This window comes from Bombus pascuorum, chromosome 11 (genome assembly GCF_905332965.1).
Source record: "Bombus pascuorum chromosome 11, iyBomPasc1.1, whole genome shotgun sequence".
Lineage (NCBI taxonomy): Eukaryota > Metazoa > Arthropoda > Insecta > Hymenoptera > Apidae > Bombus > Bombus pascuorum.
In genome coordinates, this window is record NC_083498.1 from 11306833 (window position 1) to 11324279 (window position 17447).

Sequence of the window (17447 nt, forward strand, 5' to 3'; positions counted from 1 at the left end):
TTATGAACAAGACGTTTTAAAAATAAGAAATTTGATTCCAATATAATTTTCAGATACAAATCAAGTTTGTTCTACTTCTCTGCGTGACATTCTTTCTATTTATCTAATTCCTCACTAGTATGAAGCAACAGAATGACAAGAATTTAAATGAAATAAGATAACCTATTGAAGATACAGGCAAGAAGGAGAATTATATTTGTCTATATTTATTTAGTCGAAGTGATGTTTCTTTCTTTGTAGTGAAACATGATTATTTTTATTTTCTTCACTTAATTTTTTTATTATGGCCGTAATCTTTGTCCTATATCAGTTATTTTCAAATCTGATTGTGTATATGTACTTTGAATTTACGTACCAAAATGAAAGATTGTTATGTTACGCATGGAAATTCGTGTCTTTTATTTTTCCATTTGAAAGATACAAATAAGAGGATTTATACGACGACGCACGGTTTGCACTTAGTCATGTTGACTTAGTTGTGTTGACTTAGTCAGGTTTTTAAATTTTATAATTACACACGGTTGTGATGTCAGATATTTGAATGAATCAGCAAAATAAAAGGTAACGGAACTTAAAGGAACCGAGTAAATAGCTATGAAATAATTTGTTGAGTGAATTCAAGTATTTATTTGGTTATTGTATAATATTAATAAATATATGTTTATATAATGTGGAAGTATTCATTTATTCACTCTAATTTACAATCGTAAACAATTCTCTGAATTGTTTATTTCCCCCTAAATTATCGAAAAATGTTACTATAGCATAAATAGAAAAAGGTTAAATTTATACGAAAATTTAAAAAACTGCACTTTGTGATTAAATCTGAAAATTAAAATATTTTAGTTTCGTTGTGTTTTGAATTGGTGCCGTCTTAAATATTAACTTATAATCGGATGCGAGGCATTATTGCTTCTTTCATACATTTTCGCAATAAATTTCTCAAGTTATTTTTACTCAACGAAGTCTAGTTTAAAATACGTGTTAAACTATTTAAATCATAGAATATCTGATGTAATAATCATATGCTATTAATATCGTGCCTAATTTTGTTGCATGTTATTATATTTATTAGGAAGAGGAAGTCGGAAATAGAACAGTGTATATTGAAAATGCGTGCGTACGTGATTGCCTTTTCTTATAAAAGTAATATATGCTGTTACACAATAAATATATACATGTTTTTATGTGGGTTACAAGATAATAACATTGATAATACAATGAATACATAAAAAAGCAATTTTATAATGCATATTATTTAATATCTTTATAATAATTGCCTTGGGATTTTCCAAATTTCTATAATTCCATGTGTGTCACCAATGGCTACCATATTTCTATAAAACAAGTATTACAAACAATATAATGCAAATTACATATTATCACAAATCATATGTACTACGAATGCTTACTTTCTTAAATTCACACGTAAGCAGCTAGTGTTTTGTCTATCGGTGGTCTCAAAATTTATATTTGTCACAGATTTTCCATCAGTGACGTTATACAGTCTAATCTCCGAGCCAGCACCATAAGTTGCGAATATGTCTTGATTTCCGAACATCCATGCTAAACCCACGATTGTATTTTCACAAGAGATCGACCTCAAGTTCGTATGCTAGATTATATAAAGATTTTAATCTGTTATGGCGTTCAAAATACAAAAATAAACGGTAAAATTATTACCTCTTCAAAGTGATATATACGAATTTCTTTGTCAGTGCCAGCAGTGACGAAAAGATTACGCATTGGAGAACATTTAATGCACGTAATACTACCTTCGTGCCTTTCATACTCGTCTACTACAGGATCCATTAGAGTTTCATCATCTAAAATTAAAAATTGATTATTGCTTTCATAGTATAAAATAAAGTTTAAGAATTTATTAGAAAAATCCATACCTTCGATAGGAGCAACACGATCTAAGCTACATTTGTATATTCCACCGCATAAGGTACCCACGATAAAAAATATGGGATCCCTGGAGGAAAAATCAAAGGCAGTAATACATAATCCCGATTCCATAGCGCGTTCACGTGTGCCACCTGCGCTGCGTGGCCTTGAATTTTCTATTGGATTATATTCTTTGGTTAATTTCAGTCTAAAAATATACAACATATATGATTATAAATAAGTGTTTGTAAAAACGTGTTGATAGTATTAAAAGAATTACCGTTTATATTCACGGGCAACTGTAAAATTAGCCATCATCTTGTGTATAAAAATATATCCATCTTTGCTGGAGCTTACAAGCAAAGACACATCATTTATAGTTCTTGCTTTCCAGTACACTTGAGACACACAATCCCCATGGGTACAAATTGTTGTTGGTGCCACTGATACATTGTCTCTTAAATTCCATACAAGAACATCACCTTGGTATAAATAATATTTACAATTAGTTCTTAGTTTATAAATAACATGCTTTTTCTAGAAATTTTACAATTAAGTAAACTACCATTGAATAAACCAGCAGCTATAATGGATGGTTCAGTTGGATGATAAGCCAACGTTGTTATACAGGCATTTGTTTCCAGTGTTTTATTTGGATTATCTGTAAAACTACCCTCTTTTGTTTGATTGTACAATTGCAGTTTAGACAGATGGTCACACCATGTTTCGTGGTAAGGAATACCAAAAGAAACTGCCAATGTTCCTCCTCCAATACTCCAACTCATATCACTTACTTTCATCTAAAAATATTATTAAATAACACAAGGGAACGAAAGGAAGTAATAACTATAAAAGACAATAAATGCCTGAGAATCAGATTCAGTGCTATGAATTTTTTGCAGAAGCTGTGTGCTTGTCAATAAATCTTCGTCAATTTTTGGTTCATAATCTTCAAATGCATTGGTTCCATAAGATTCATCTAATGCTTCTAATATACAAGGCGTAACTCTATTTAAAAATTGGGCAAGTCTTTCATAGTTCACTTCTGGCTTCTTCTTCTCTTCGGTTATAGTTTGAGTCTAAACAATGCAAAATTATTAAAATCAAATTTGGTCATATTTTTAAGATATATTTACAAATACCTCGACAGTTCTTGTTTCGACGGTTTGCACGGGATTCTGATTATAAACAATTTCTGTTGTTTGAACGTTCGTAGATTGATGCGATCTGGAAAATATTAAACAATTAAAATGAATAAAAAAAATTGTGATCATATAAATGAAAGAATATGAAATTTTAGGCACGTACTTCGTAGTAGATAATTGTGAGTTGAAACTCACTGCTTCGAGTGAACGATTAGTGAACATTATTATATATATTGTTAGAAATATTATGTTGTTGCAAAGTTAGTATTTTAAATAGTGTATGAAGTTGTTTATTAAATTACTAAGTATTTTATAAGATTCAATAGAGAGCATACGTGTGAATTTACAAATGTGAATCAGCTGATGGATATCATTGCGCCATCTGAATGCAACTATTACAAATGAAAATTGATGCATAGACGATAAAGAAGCATGCAATGATGCAAATTAAAATTGCCATTTAAGGAACAATTAAAATATTATTAACCGGCTCGAATGTAACATTTTATACATATACATGTGATCTTAGATATATTTTATACATGTGATCAACAATCACGACTGTTTTGGTTCTCTACGTGAATCAACTACAATGCCATAATAATTTCTAAATGCAACACAAAGATTCAATGTATAGATAAATTACCGTAATTTAAAGAAATTTTTTCAAAATCTATGACAAAGCATATCTTTCCTTTTTTCCTTAAGCTAAGCGTGTTATTATTTTATTGCGGATCGTTAAAGTCGGACATTCGAATGTCGCTCATGGTTCGTTCAGAACCTTTCTCCAGTATCAATCTGTAGAAACACCTCAACAGCTAAATACGCATTTTTTCTGAAGGTCTGCGTTTATTCTGGTTCTTTGCAATTGCATTAAGTTGCACTTCGAAACAGTCGAATAATAATTTGCACGAATGACCTCCCGTACTGTAACGATATGTTAGTCAATGAACTGCAGGATAAAAATGCATTATTCATCGTGTATGGTTCCTTTACATATTTGAAACGAACAAAGCCATACCAGGAGTCATTTTCATTGAGAATACCGGTTTTATCTGCAATAAATACTTCGAGGTCTGGTGCATAAAATAGGCTTGTGGCAGCATCATCACCGCGACGATCTGTCGCCGCGATTTAGGATAGCATAGATTTATATGAAACAGTTTACACGTTATCGTCCTTTCTGTCTAGCACCGCTCGTGTGTCTGTCCTTGTGGCACAGTGTCGTTCTCTCTGTCTAGCGCCACTTATATCTCCGTCCTTGTCGCACAGGGTCGCCCCTCTGTCTAGCGCCGCTCGTATCTCCGTCCTTGTCGTACAGTGTCGCCCTCTCTGTCTAGTGCCGCTCGTATCTCCATCCTTGTTGCACAGTGTCACCCTCTCTGTCCAGCGCCGTTCGTATCTCCGTCCTTGTCGCACAGTGTCACCCTCTCTGTCTAGTGCCGCTCGTATCTCCGTCCTTGTCGCACAGTGTCACCCTCTCTGTCTAGCGCCGCTCGTATCTCCGTCCTTGTCACACAGTATTGCGTTCCTTATTCAACACAAGAGCGTATACCTCTTGCTCAAACGTAAGCTATGTGTTGCCATCTATCCTCACATGTTACAAGTCGATGTTTTTCTGTCTTCAATTGATGGCAGCACATGATTTAGTCATAGGCAAGGAATGTATTTATGTACGACAAAGACAGATATACATATGTATCGTGCTGCACAAAGAGAATGCTACTGTGTGGCAAGGATAACGATACTGAACAACAGGAACAGATATATATGTTGTACATACTTGATACGATATTCGATGATTGATTGATGAATTCTGTAAATTTGATCAGGCGCGATCAATTAACAGGGAACGTATTTTCGATACGAAGCGACGGCTAAAACAGAACTGCTATAACGTTGATAAGGTAGGAATAGTCAATAAGGTAGGAATACGCATTATCGGTAACGATACGAGCGCGGCTAGCAAAGTACGCATCCGAAACTACCAATTCAATTTTATCGTATAATAAAATAAGATAAAATAAATTATTTATATGAGAAATAACATTATATTATTAGTAATAGTTAATTGTTACGGTTCTCATTATGTTAGCAATGGAATATAGATAAAACTACTACTATTTGTTCGTTCGATTCCATAATCTTTACGTTATTTTATCTATTTCTATAATGCGTTAATATACTTATCATCTTTAAATGAGTACATTGAAGATTACGCGCTTAACAAAATTAAATTTAGAACGATGTGAATATAGGGATACATGTGTCTACGTTTATAGATTATTGAAACTTATACGATATAATACTTTATTCGTTCATAAAAAATTATAATTTACGATTACGATAAAATTACCGACGGGAAGTAACACAAAAGTAGAAATTCAGATGTTTAAAGATTTTAGAAAGAAGATACACGCAGCATACAGATATCACGATAGTGTGATGTAGACATCTAAAATGAATAATAAAGACGAGCTCTATAGATATCTTTCTCGTCACGTAGTACGAAAAATTCATGGATGTATATGGAGGCTGTGGTAATTGGGCTCGAGCAAATAAGCAATTACTATGTTTTGGCTTGGCAAATATTATAATAACGGGCTAGAGGGGTTAACCAGGTTATCTGGGAATATGATCATCGGTTCAGGCGTTTTAGAGAGCGCCAAAACCGGCACCAGCCTGCTGCTCACTTTTATTTCCTTTTTTAATATAGTTGTTTACTCAAAGGAGCTTCGTTACTACCTCCATCAAAACTATGCAAAACTATATTCTTCGTTAATTTATATGTTTTATATCTCGTAATCGTAAAATCACAAAGGAAATTAGAAACTTCGTTGCTTTTGTATTAAAATATAGATAAATTAAGATTTTCCATTAATTATTTTTATTTCATTTTACGTAACATATTTTTTTTATTTTTAATCGTACAATATGCTAACATCGTTTGGCAGGACAAAAATAAAACACCCTATATATTAATTTCGAATAAATCGGTATTTTCAGAAATGTACCGGAAGTTACGACCGATGTGTTTAATGCGACTTTAATACCATTTCGGGTTTTCCGCCTATTTTCAGTTTCCTGTCGGCGTTTTCGTTTTATTTACCTTGCGGTGCAATTAGCGGTTTGCCGATTTTCTTCTCGATGGTTAAGCTTATGCATTGCCCTGTGTTTTCGGCATTCTCTAATGTTCCGTGAAATTCTATATCGTTAAATAAGTATACACCTTATTTCCTACTCGTCTTTCACAATTTACTTTTTCAATAATATGCGATCTATCCGTGAAACGTTACGTTACACTATATAATAAGTATATATTTTTAAGGACGATATCTTTGAAACCCGTGGAGGAAGGAACTTCGAACGGGTGCTCTTCCACCGAAACTCAAAGGACATTCGCTCGAATAATTTTACTTCCTCCGTGGTATGAATTCGTACGAGTTCCCTCGAGCCTTGTTACGCACAAAACTAGGAAAACGAAATATTGGATCATTCTGGCGATTCCATGTGTCTAATCTCTATGGTTGACTTTGTGACAAATAGCCTGAAGTTCGTCCTTGACAAGCGAGATCGATTTCAGTGCCAACGAAGTATATTGTCCGTGAAAGTAATACTTTTGATAAGAACATAAACTTGCTGAATACAGCAGAGTACGAACATACCGATGGATGGATCAAAGCACGTTTGTTTATAACAAGAAACTTCTAATCGACGTATAACGATTTGGTTTGTAGATTTCTGAAATATTTCCAATTTCGTAATCGTAATTTGTTAATAATTGGATATTGTTTGTACTTAGGGTGAAAAAGATTTCTCTCGCTGGCCAACTGGTCCCAGGTGTGTACACTGGGAGCGTGGCAGACGCGTGCTTCTCCCCTCTTTAACCTCAGCCGAACGCAGTTGCTTTCTCATGCTTTTTCATTCTTTCTATGTATATATATATTAATATATGTGCTATAAAATAATTTAAAATAAATATCATACAGCCTGGGAAATTTCATTTGTGTTTCAAGTGGATTCGAGATCTTTGTAGAAGAAATAGATCCTGAAAGTTATCTGAGATACGAGAACGTTTATTTCACAGACAAATAGGTTAATTTCGTTTTCCTATATATTATTTTTCTGTTATATAGTTTAGACTTTAAATATTTATCTTTTAGACGCAACGTGGATGGAACAAATCACTTAGTATCTATTAAACACAGATAAACATAGATCTTTACGATCCAAGTCGCTTTAAGGTTAAATAGAAACGCGTAAATGATGGAAGAGACAAAAAAGAGAAGCCTTTATAATGCAAATTAATAGCTCTTGCAAGCATCGTTATCGAAGAGAATAATGAGCCTTGTTTTAGGCAATTAAGAGAAGAAGAACGTAGAAACTGGCCACGTAAGATTTGCATTTGAGAAAGGTGGTAATTATTTGCAACGGAATAACGCAATTATCAAATTGACCCTCGCACCCTCACATAATTACTCGCGACTTCAGGATTTAAGTGGATAATCATTGGGAATCGGCGAACTGTTCGTTGAACGTTGAAATTTGGTAAGCGTCAGAATGTGGGGCGCCAGGTCGTCAATGCGTACCATGTAATTTATGTTGAATGTATGTATACATCTCGCGTGGATACTGGCGGTAGATTTTAACGCTGAATTTCGAATTTATTTTGCGTGAGTTTTTCACGATAATCTGTTTCCACATAAAAATTTCAACCTATCGTAATACGATAATCGCGTCGTGCTTCAATCGCGAGAAGAACAATCGTGTTCTTCGTTAAATTTCTTTATGTTAGTCAAAGAATTAGATTCGTTTAATTTCCTTTATATTTATACGGAAATCTTCTAACGTGTGCATTTCCTACAGGTATCCTTTCCTAAGGCTTCCAAATCTTTACGTATATTTTAATTACACCTATACGTAATCTCAAGACACGTGTACATTTTTCACTTTCAAGATGTTATTTAATATTAATTGGTCGTTATTAAAACAAAGTATCGGAGATTAAGGTTATCGATGAGCGAAAATTGACAGAGTTGGTGTAGTGGCAGCAACCTAACAGTAGGAGGAAAATGAAATTTTACTCTCAATCAGAGAGCCACTCGATCACACAGGAGGGTGCCATATTGTTACGTTCTAACCATTCTCTCTTCTTCTTTATTTCTTTCTTCTTCCATAATCTTTTCCTCTGGTTTGGATCAACCGTTGTTTTACGAGGACTCTTTAGCCTCGGCAGACGGCCTATTGTATCGCTTATTTCAATGCGCGGATTGTTTTCAAAAAGAAAGCACGATTGTTTCATCTTCTTTTTTTCTTTTTTTTTTTAGCTTCCTCCTCTTTGATGTTCTGCTATTTACCGATAGTAGCGTATCGAATGTACAGCTATTAAGAGTCTATGAAATTGTTAATGAAAGTTTTAGAAAGGAAATGCACGGAATCCTACCTTTCAGCGAGAATCGCGAGACACCTTGTTCCTTAACATCTTGCGAGACAGTCGCACGATGGTCATTTTTGAAATTGTTTCAATTTCTGCTGCTTGTCGTTTACGTTTCGAGAAATTCTTCAACGAAATGGTGGCACAAATCGTTTTTCCCGGTCGTAATACGAATCACTGGGATGGTTCGGGCCACCATGATTTCGAAGCTATTTTCTACGTGGGTCGTTCGAGGCTTCTGGAAATCAATTTTTCCCCTCTGGCGCCAATTAACCAGAATTTTCTCAACTTCGACGTAGGTCCTTCGGCGCATGGTAGTTTCAAACTTTAACTTTGGGAAAGTTAATCGCTCCTTCCGTTTTCCTTTTTCCTCGCTTCAGCTCAGCCAATATAATTTGTCGAATTCATTCTCACGATCTATTATCGTATCAACGACGAAAAAACGAATTAAAACAATGCATTTTCTCTTTAGTTATCTCGTGCTTGAAATATTTTTTAAATAAACGCTTCGTTTACTTTTATTTTTCATATTATCTTCTATTTTCCAAAGTCTGCTCGAACAGATATAGCGGAGTAACGATATCGTAAATCTTAACGAAGCAAAGTTATTAGTAGACACATTCGTAGAAGTATCGTGAATTTATCTGAAGTTTCTAATTTGGTCTTCCATTCAATACGATGGGAAGAATATAATCGGCTTATATACATTTAGTTGACTGAATCCAGGAAAACGTGCCTACTATCTTTTTCTCTTTCTACCTATTTATCTCCTTTTCAACAAATTGATGCACAGTCGTCGCGACGAGACGAAAGTCGCACAAAAGCTTAAATCACGATAGACCGTGGATACCGGCTAGTTAGGAGAGTTTTGATGAATCCTAATCTTGTGAAATATATGCGCGAATAACGAGCCACGACGGCCACGGTGCGTTTGAATTAAAACATATTATCCTTGTCTATCCTACCGACTAATATCTACTAAATGGCGACTAATACCGATCCTATTCATTCGGACGATATGCTTCGATGTGACGTTTACTCTTTTATATACTAGAATGTCATAATCTGACGCTATCACGCACGCAGCTTCATCATCTTTTAACATAGTTAGCATCGAACAGTTAACGTTTAACGGATCAGAGATCTTTGTAAAATGACGACAAAATTCGTTTCTTTTTCCATTCGATCGTTCCTTCCATGTTTCGTTTAACGTTAACTAATTAGAATATAATTGGAATATTTATGTAACTTAGCTTAATTCAACTTAACTTAATTTATATAACTCAAACGCGATCGTAGTATATGATATGATAAAAGATAAAAAAGCAAAAGTGTTGGTAGTTCGGTTTCAGTCGAAAGTCGTGGGAACCGTTTTGATAGAATAGAAGAACGGACGACGTAGGAAGGTAGGAGAAGGAAACGAAGAATCTTGGTGGAAGATACAAAAGAGAAAAGAGAAGAAAGCGAAGGAAGGTAAAGCCGAGCAAAGTTTGAACGATGGGATGAGATCGTTGGTTCTGATTCCAAGCAAAAATTCGTGATACAATGCGAGCGTTTTCATTCCAAATAACGTAAATTCGATGTATATCCTCTTCTATTTACGAACATCGATTAACGACGTATCCTTGTATTTAACTACTTGTTCTCTACAACCTGCTTACTTACTCGCAACGTTATAGCAACGTATAAAATTATAATTACAAATGAAACGGTTGTTTATTCGGCGAAGCATAGAAATTTCAAATAATAATCATAAAATTGTATAATTATAACATTATAACAGAATTCCTGTCCAACTTGCTAAATATTACGATATAATTTTCGATCGCGTCAAATTATAAATATTTTTATATCGACGTTCATTCGTCGCGTTATATCTCTCTTTCATAGTTATTTTCAATACTCGTAGATACATCGCTTGTCCAGCAAAACTTACTTTTACTTGTTGCATTTTAAATACAGGAAACCGCTTATGCAACGATCGCAATGTTCAAGAAAGGACGAATACCGTGTACGTCTTTAGATCTGTTGTGTTCTCGTCATCGGCAAGACCTTTCGATGCGCGATAATTGGAGTCCCGAGAGGAAAGTATTCTTTCTCGTTCCTTGTCGGCTGTAGTTGTTCGTAGTAATTTAGCAGGTAGCGGGACCGCACGTTTCTACGTGGCCATGTTCACCCTCTGTCCTCGGCTCTCTCTTGGACGCCCTCCAACACCCTTTCTACCCATTCCGCGTGTATTTAAAAGCGTTTAAGGGTGCCCTCCAATCTCAAGTGCTCTTCGCCGGATACACAATGGTTCTTGCGTATTATTTGTTGGTGAAATAACATGCTGTCAGTTATGGGGGATATGCTAAATATATAGGGTACGGCTAGAAATTCGAAGGAGAATCGATCGAACTCGTCCTGGTGCTCGAGTGTTGTGCTTCGAGTCACGTTGAACCGGCGCGTTCACGTTTCAGAAGATTTTTATATCGAACGATTCTTTCGAGAGAATCCGCATCAACAAACCTATGGTTGCATTTCGGGCACACGTATTCGTCGATCACAGATTCGAACTTTTCTCTTCCTCTTCGTCTTTATTCTTAAGTCGTCAATTTGTATCGTCGAGAAGATACGCGAGATTCTGTCCATCTTTCTTTATTTCTTTATTTTCTTCTCCGCTATTTCACGGTAAAATAAATTCGAAATAGCGAGGTAAGAGTTTCCCTCGTGGTAAAAGGAATTTGATTTATTTTTATTTCAATGATCATACGTGTTCTTCTATTTTAACGATTCGCAATTCGTATACTTTTGCTACACAGGCTATGGCAGATACGTACATGGATGTCTAAACGGCTGATCAAACGCCGATCAAGAATTTCAGAGTTATAAATTTACTCTCGCTGAAGGTTAATCAGTCTTCCGAAAACAAACAGTTCCGCCTCTTCGTTAATTCGTGCATGCTCTCGAAACGATAATCAAATAACGCCGAATCGATCGGACACAGGATACACGTAATTAAAGAGTATGTAATTACGGACTTTATCGAAGACGAGCGGTATTAAGTTATTAGTTATTAATTGCTTTATTAGATTAAGCGACCGAAGATGCGTCGAGAGGCGGAGAATCGGTGGTATAAATTCGCCGTAATCGTTTCCTTCCTCCGCCTTTAAATCGATTAATAGTACCAATAGAAACGATAAATCATATTTTAGTAGAATACCAATGAATTCCTACAGATTGAAATAAACTTTACTATAAAAAAAAAAAAAAAAAGAAATATGTATACACATAATAATTTAAGTTTGCAGCTTATAAGTTAAACTAAATAATTTTTATTTCGAGAATTTTACGACGAGTTTAATTTCCTAAAATATTAATCGAGTAAAAAATCCGTATAACTAAGTTCACTCGAGTATGCTTTTGAATTACGAATGACTTAATCTTTAATACTTTAACTGACAGCCAAAATATACGCAGTTAGTTACTATTACCAACCTTTTTCTTGTTTTATACAATTTCCGTACGCAATAAGAGGGAACCGTATCTTGTTAAAGTCCAATCCAGTTAACATTACGGCCTGGTCTGCTATCATCAGATTACAATGTAAAGATACTAAAGGTGGTAAAACGCTGACAGGGTCACGAAACGTGTATTGTGAATTCCTTTAGAGTCGTAACGAGTTGCAAGCGTGGGCGGACGTAAGTGCGAGACACGTTTCACCTTCTACTCTGACGGGATAATTTTCTCTTCTGGCTTATCCCTTCTTCACCGTCCATATCGTTCGTTCATCCTTCCAGAGGCATCGTATAAAAGTAGGTAGTCTGATTGCCTAAACCGATCTTTTATTTTTACTACAATTCCGATTCGTTTCTCTCGACGATAATAACAAACGGAACGACGATTATTTATCAGGTTTCTGTCTATCGGGTATCTTTGAATTGTATCGAATCTGTCGCACGATTCTTCCCGTTTCCTCTCAATATCTTCGAAACGTGCATTTATTTTAGAAATTATAAACGTAAGCAAGATCGTCGAATAAACGTTACGTCTCTGTTGTAACCAACACCAAAATGTTATTTGATTTGTGGCCGAGAAAGAGTCGTTCGTCTGTAATAAGCGTACCGCCTCTTCCTCAATATATTTGTCTTGATGGCTCAATGCGCACGTGACCGCTCGAGAGCGGCATGACTTTACAATACGACCCTCGAAACGGTTATAGCTGTACCAGCGATGAGAACGTAAAAGGCTGTAAAAACATTCTGGTAACCGGTAGAATAATTCGAAAAGCAGAATGAACGACGATCGCGTAAAATTAAGCGTCCCGTTTTACTTCGTTACACGCCTCTTGTCCACCGACGTTGCCCTTCAGGCGCAACGAGTAAACGCGTTCGACGTAGAAATGCGAAAAAATTCGGCAAACAACTTTCAGTTTTGTACTTTTGTTTCATCTTACAGAGAAAGAAATTGCGAAAGAGAAACTATTTCTTTCTCTCTTTCTTCCTATGATTTCGCTTTTCTCTTCTTCTCTTTTCTTTCCATAAAAAGCGCATAACTGGTATCAGACACTCGCGGGACGCTTGCGAGGCGTGTAATTCTTTCGTGTTACACGCGGACGATTTCACCGCAGTCATCCGCTCCTCGTCCGTGTGTCGTTTCGGTAAGTAGCGGTAAGCTTGTCGGTCTGAGATCGTCCGAAGATAGGATGAAAAGAGGTGAGAGGACCACCCGGTCTATTTAGAACACGAAGAACCATGACATTGGTGTCGGATGTCTCATCGAGAATGTTGACACCTGTAAGCGCTGATGGAACATTGGAATCAGTGGCAGGTTGCGCGTTGGTCTCAACGCACGATGGTAATGGCAACTTGAGCACGACTGTCGATAGAATACGTTCGATTTTTCCACTTTTTTTTTAGTTTTTACGTTACGAATTCATTACAATTATTTACAACAATTGTTCGAATACAACGATATTTCACGTATAATACACAGACACAGACACCTACATAGGTCATACTCGTTACTGTATAGAGAGTGGGGTTCAAAATATTTAAGGGATCGTGGGTCGCTACCTGAGTCTAGTCGGAGTAACTGGCCAACGATCAACAATCTCTATACGTTGTTAATTATATCGCTCGCTTATATACATTAGAATATTATTCTAGAATATTATTTTAACATAAACATCGTGTCTTCCACAGATTATTAATCTTAACTTTAAGATTAAATTCCAACAACAATTTATCACACGTGGAGAAAGATAACAGAGGTAAGAATTCCTAATGGTTCCAAAAATGGTTCTAGATACAGATAAGACATCGTTAAAAATTAGTCATCATCGTCTCTAGAAATTAATCGGTGAGCAAGATCGTTCGAAATGGTGTTAGAAATAAAACGCCCCATTAAAATCGCATGGAACTTCGTACGAAGACGATAACAATCGCTACGAGCTTTGGAGGCTACGCTTTCCGTGAATAGAGCAGAAACTTACTAATGAAGAAGAAGTAAAAGTACAACTAAGGCGAAGCTTAGTAAATCTTATCGCGAACCGTCATCCTCTCATTGACTATGCATTCCCAGAGGAAGGCCGTGAATTTTGTCTCGGTGTGTTTCAGCTAACTGGAATATCTCACTAGAAGAGGTAGGTGCCAGTAAATTTCCTTAAACTTTTTTTCTCCTTTTTCGAGATTCGGTTCTGATGCCGTTGACAATCTGATCGTACCTATTCCCACGAGAAAAACAGAGATAAAAGTAGACAAAATGGAAGGAAAAAGTACGCGCGTAGTGCGGTAGAAGAAAAAGGAAAGGTAGAAGCTTGTAATCGTTTGCCGATCTTCGCAGTGTTGTCTCAGAAATGCTCTTCGCACCTATTTTAACGCGCATGTATTATCGAGAGATCGGATCAGCAGGTATTTATTTTTCGAACAAAAACTTCCAACGACAGTTCACGGTTTCTCGTCTAGCATTTTTCACTGATTCGCATCTCGAGTTATTTGTCGTGTAGGAAGAAAACGCGTTGGAAACAAAACGTATAATGAATCGGCGGCAGGTTGGTTTTAATCGGAAATTACATTGCTTTTTTCGTTCGATCTGTTACAGGTCGTTGAATATCGAACGAATCAAATTACGCATCGATACGATAAACACCAGATACATTTTTCATCTAAATCCGTTCTAATAAATTGGACGAACGTTTAAAAAGAACTTTCGTTCGATCGAAGGATCCGTACCGCGCAGCGTACTTGTTCAAAGTCTTACGGATGTTTGTTTCCGGTATATAAATTATAATACTAAATCGATACAAGGTAAGAACGGAAATTTAAGCAGTTCTCACGAATTAACGAGTAATTCACGATAACGTCTGACGAGACTATCCAAAAACAGCGCCGCCCACATCCGGAGGAGGCATATACTGTTAGCGATGGTGGTGCGATCAGGTTGATCAGTGATCGGTGTAACGCGTTCCTTGGTTTTACCTACTTAACTCGCATTTATCCAGAGTGATCTGAACCTTTATCGTAAATTGGGTCGTCCTTATAAATTCTGTCCGACTTTATAATTTTCGGATAAACGTGACTTACGATCGAACAGCGTGCGAACTGGAACATGCATAATGCGAACGAAAAGAGTAGAAAATTATACTTAATAAAATTGTATACTCTCGTACAGTTCGTAATATCTAACGCTTGTAACGTATTATTCGATATGCATTAGGCTTGCGTAACATTAACATCATCGTGTATATTATGTACGAATATGCACGCGTATCGCGTTTCAATTACCACGTAATACCTATAGTCTTATTTTTTTTTATTCGTTTATTTTTAGGTTCGTTTAGGTTTATTTTATTTATCCTTTTCAGGTTCTGGAAATCGAATCGATCCGCTTTTGATCTTCGAATTATCGTGGTGGACGAATGATAGCGTGATTTGGCATAATCACGAGCATTAGTAGTGAAAATATGGTTGCACCTATTACAACGATTTGCAGGTAAAGGGTAGTGAGAAGGTGGGCCAACGGGGCAGGGTGAATAAGGCGCTCGAGCCTACGCGGGTCGCTTTTTCGAGGGAGGACGAGCCATATGGGGAGCATACGGTAAGCAGGCTGCTGCACCCGCTGCCTCGAGGGTTTAATCTACCTACCGTCCGCCAAATTACCATCCGAGGAAATCGTGTATCCTCGAAAGATCGCTGTGACGACGTTTCCGTTATTACTGACTTTACCGCATAAGAATAGGTACCACGAGGCCCATTAGTTTAGCGAAAGAACACTCGACTTTGTTTCTACTTATCGATACGCTGTATGTCCGTTCGTGGATTTCAAATTTGTTTACGGGTGAAATAAAGTGCGGTTCGTTGTTGTAAAATACGGCAAAACATAAGAAATACCGTGTTTCGTCGTCGTTGTTGTTGTCTTTATATTATGGTTCCGTGTAAAGACTTGGCTTTTTTTAATTCGATTCTTTCGGTTTTCGTCGAAGAAAAGCAGACACTGTCTAGTAGACATTCCCGGGTTTTGTCTCTCGCTTGCCAACTGTCCCAGGTGTACGTGTCCGAGGATGAAGGCAAAAGGCCCAAGAAGACTCGAGGCGTGTGGCTGGCGCGTGCTGCTAGTCCCCGATTCCGTTTCCCCGCCCTTAAGTTGCTTCCGATCGTTGTCTGCCATAATCAGCATCACCACTGCCGCCGCCACCACCACCTCAACAGCTACGGTCACGCTTTTTAAATACGCGAGGCGAGCTTTCATGCCTTCATACCCACGGAAATCGTATCGTATTTCCTCCCTTTTTTTCTTATTTCGTTCTTATTTTCTTTGTTCTTACTTCCAGCCTTATTATTCCTCGTAATCGCAATTCTCCGTTTATTTCCTTCGTAAAATATATTAAACAATTTTTTTTTTAATTTTATATCGAAGATGTTTAGATCGAATGCTTACATTCTATACGTCGATATTCGTTGACATATTTCTTGGAATATCGGTTTGATAGATTTTATGGGGAAAGGGAATGAAACAAACCGATGGTAAGGGAAATAGAATCGTCGTTGATTGCTTTGACGAAACTGTTTATGTATAACAGAAGTGGAAATTTGTGTTATTCATGCTGGAACATTATTATGGAAATTTGAAATGTAAGTTGTTTGTTCCTTTCGGCGGTAAATTTGCATAAACACAGTGATTTTCGAACCAACCAGAAGATGATATAACGCTAATTTGCAACTTTTAACTATTCACTTTTCACCGTCACGAATATTTTTCTCTTCTAAGCTACTCCATCCGAAATACCTTATTTAACGTAAAATTCGTTATCGTCGCGAATTAATTAAAAATATCCCGATACACGTAACTATCGTAGTAACGTTTATCGATATAATGATATTCGTATGGAAAGGTAAAGCCTTTTGTCAATTTTCACAAACAGACCTGCCATTGTGAAGCGTTGTTAGGTAAAATGGATTTCTTAAAATATTGTGGGAAAAAAGAAAATAGGAGGAATAGACGGTGAAGAAAAGAGAAGAAAGGTACACGTTTTAAGTACTAATTTGTAACATTCTGAAAGTTTGCAAGAATGAATTGCTTGGCACGCGAGGCTATACGCCAACGTTTTTTTCCATCTGACACGGTAGATTATTGGCAAGAGCGGCTTCTTTGATAATTCCTAAGGCGCGTTAGCATTTCTATGGCGTTGAATTGCTTTGGTCCGTTTTACCGAAGCGCCAAAAATCGTTGGTATCGCGTCACCATTGTGTTACGTTTGTTGGATACGTTGGCCTGTTTAACCATTTATCTCGTCATTGACGTTAATCAGAGCGATTTCGGCCTCGGCAGAGATCTTTTGCAAGGATCCATATAATTTGGTTTGTCACGCTTATACGTAATATGATCGATGCACGTGTATATGTGTACAGAGTATCTTATATTCCTATTTGTCGATATAAATATACGAAGAAATTATTCTAATTAATTTCTTAATAATCTGTTCGACAACGAATTTATCC

At 36.5% G+C, this 17447-nt stretch overlaps 1 protein-coding gene across 1 annotated transcript; it reads right to left on the reverse strand.

Annotated features, from left to right (window-relative positions):
* Positions 1–1044: 1044 nt before the first annotated feature.
* LOC132912209 (cytoplasmic dynein 2 intermediate chain 2-like) lies at positions 1045–3377 on the reverse strand. The gene is made up of 9 exons (XM_060969439.1): positions 3199–3377; positions 3033–3117; positions 2757–2969; positions 2456–2690; positions 2171–2372; positions 1899–2098; positions 1684–1826; positions 1413–1615; positions 1045–1337 (listed from the first exon to the last, which is right to left on the reverse strand). Exons 1-9 carry the CDS (start codon positions 3255–3257, stop codon positions 1268–1270), a joined length of 1410 nt encoding a protein of 469 aa, XP_060825422.1. The 5' UTR covers positions 3258–3377; the 3' UTR covers positions 1045–1267.
* Between the last annotated feature and the right edge of the window lie 14070 nt (positions 3378–17447).

What these genes read in the sequence shown, in the direction of transcription:
- LOC132912209 (XM_060969439.1), bottom strand. Translation starts at nt 3,257, where the DNA reads ATGTTCACTAATCGTTCACTCGAAGCAGTGAGTTTCAACTCACAATTA. An exon ending in TCGAAACAAGAACTGTCGAG is followed by an intron (nt 2,970 to 3,032) that starts GTATTTGTAAAT and finishes TGCATTGTTTAG; the next exon opens with ACTCAAACTATAACCGAAGA. An exon ending in TTACGTGTGAATTTAAGAAA is followed by an intron (nt 1,338 to 1,412) that starts GTAAGCATTCGT and finishes CTTGTTTTATAG; the next exon opens with AAATATGGTAGCCATTGGTG.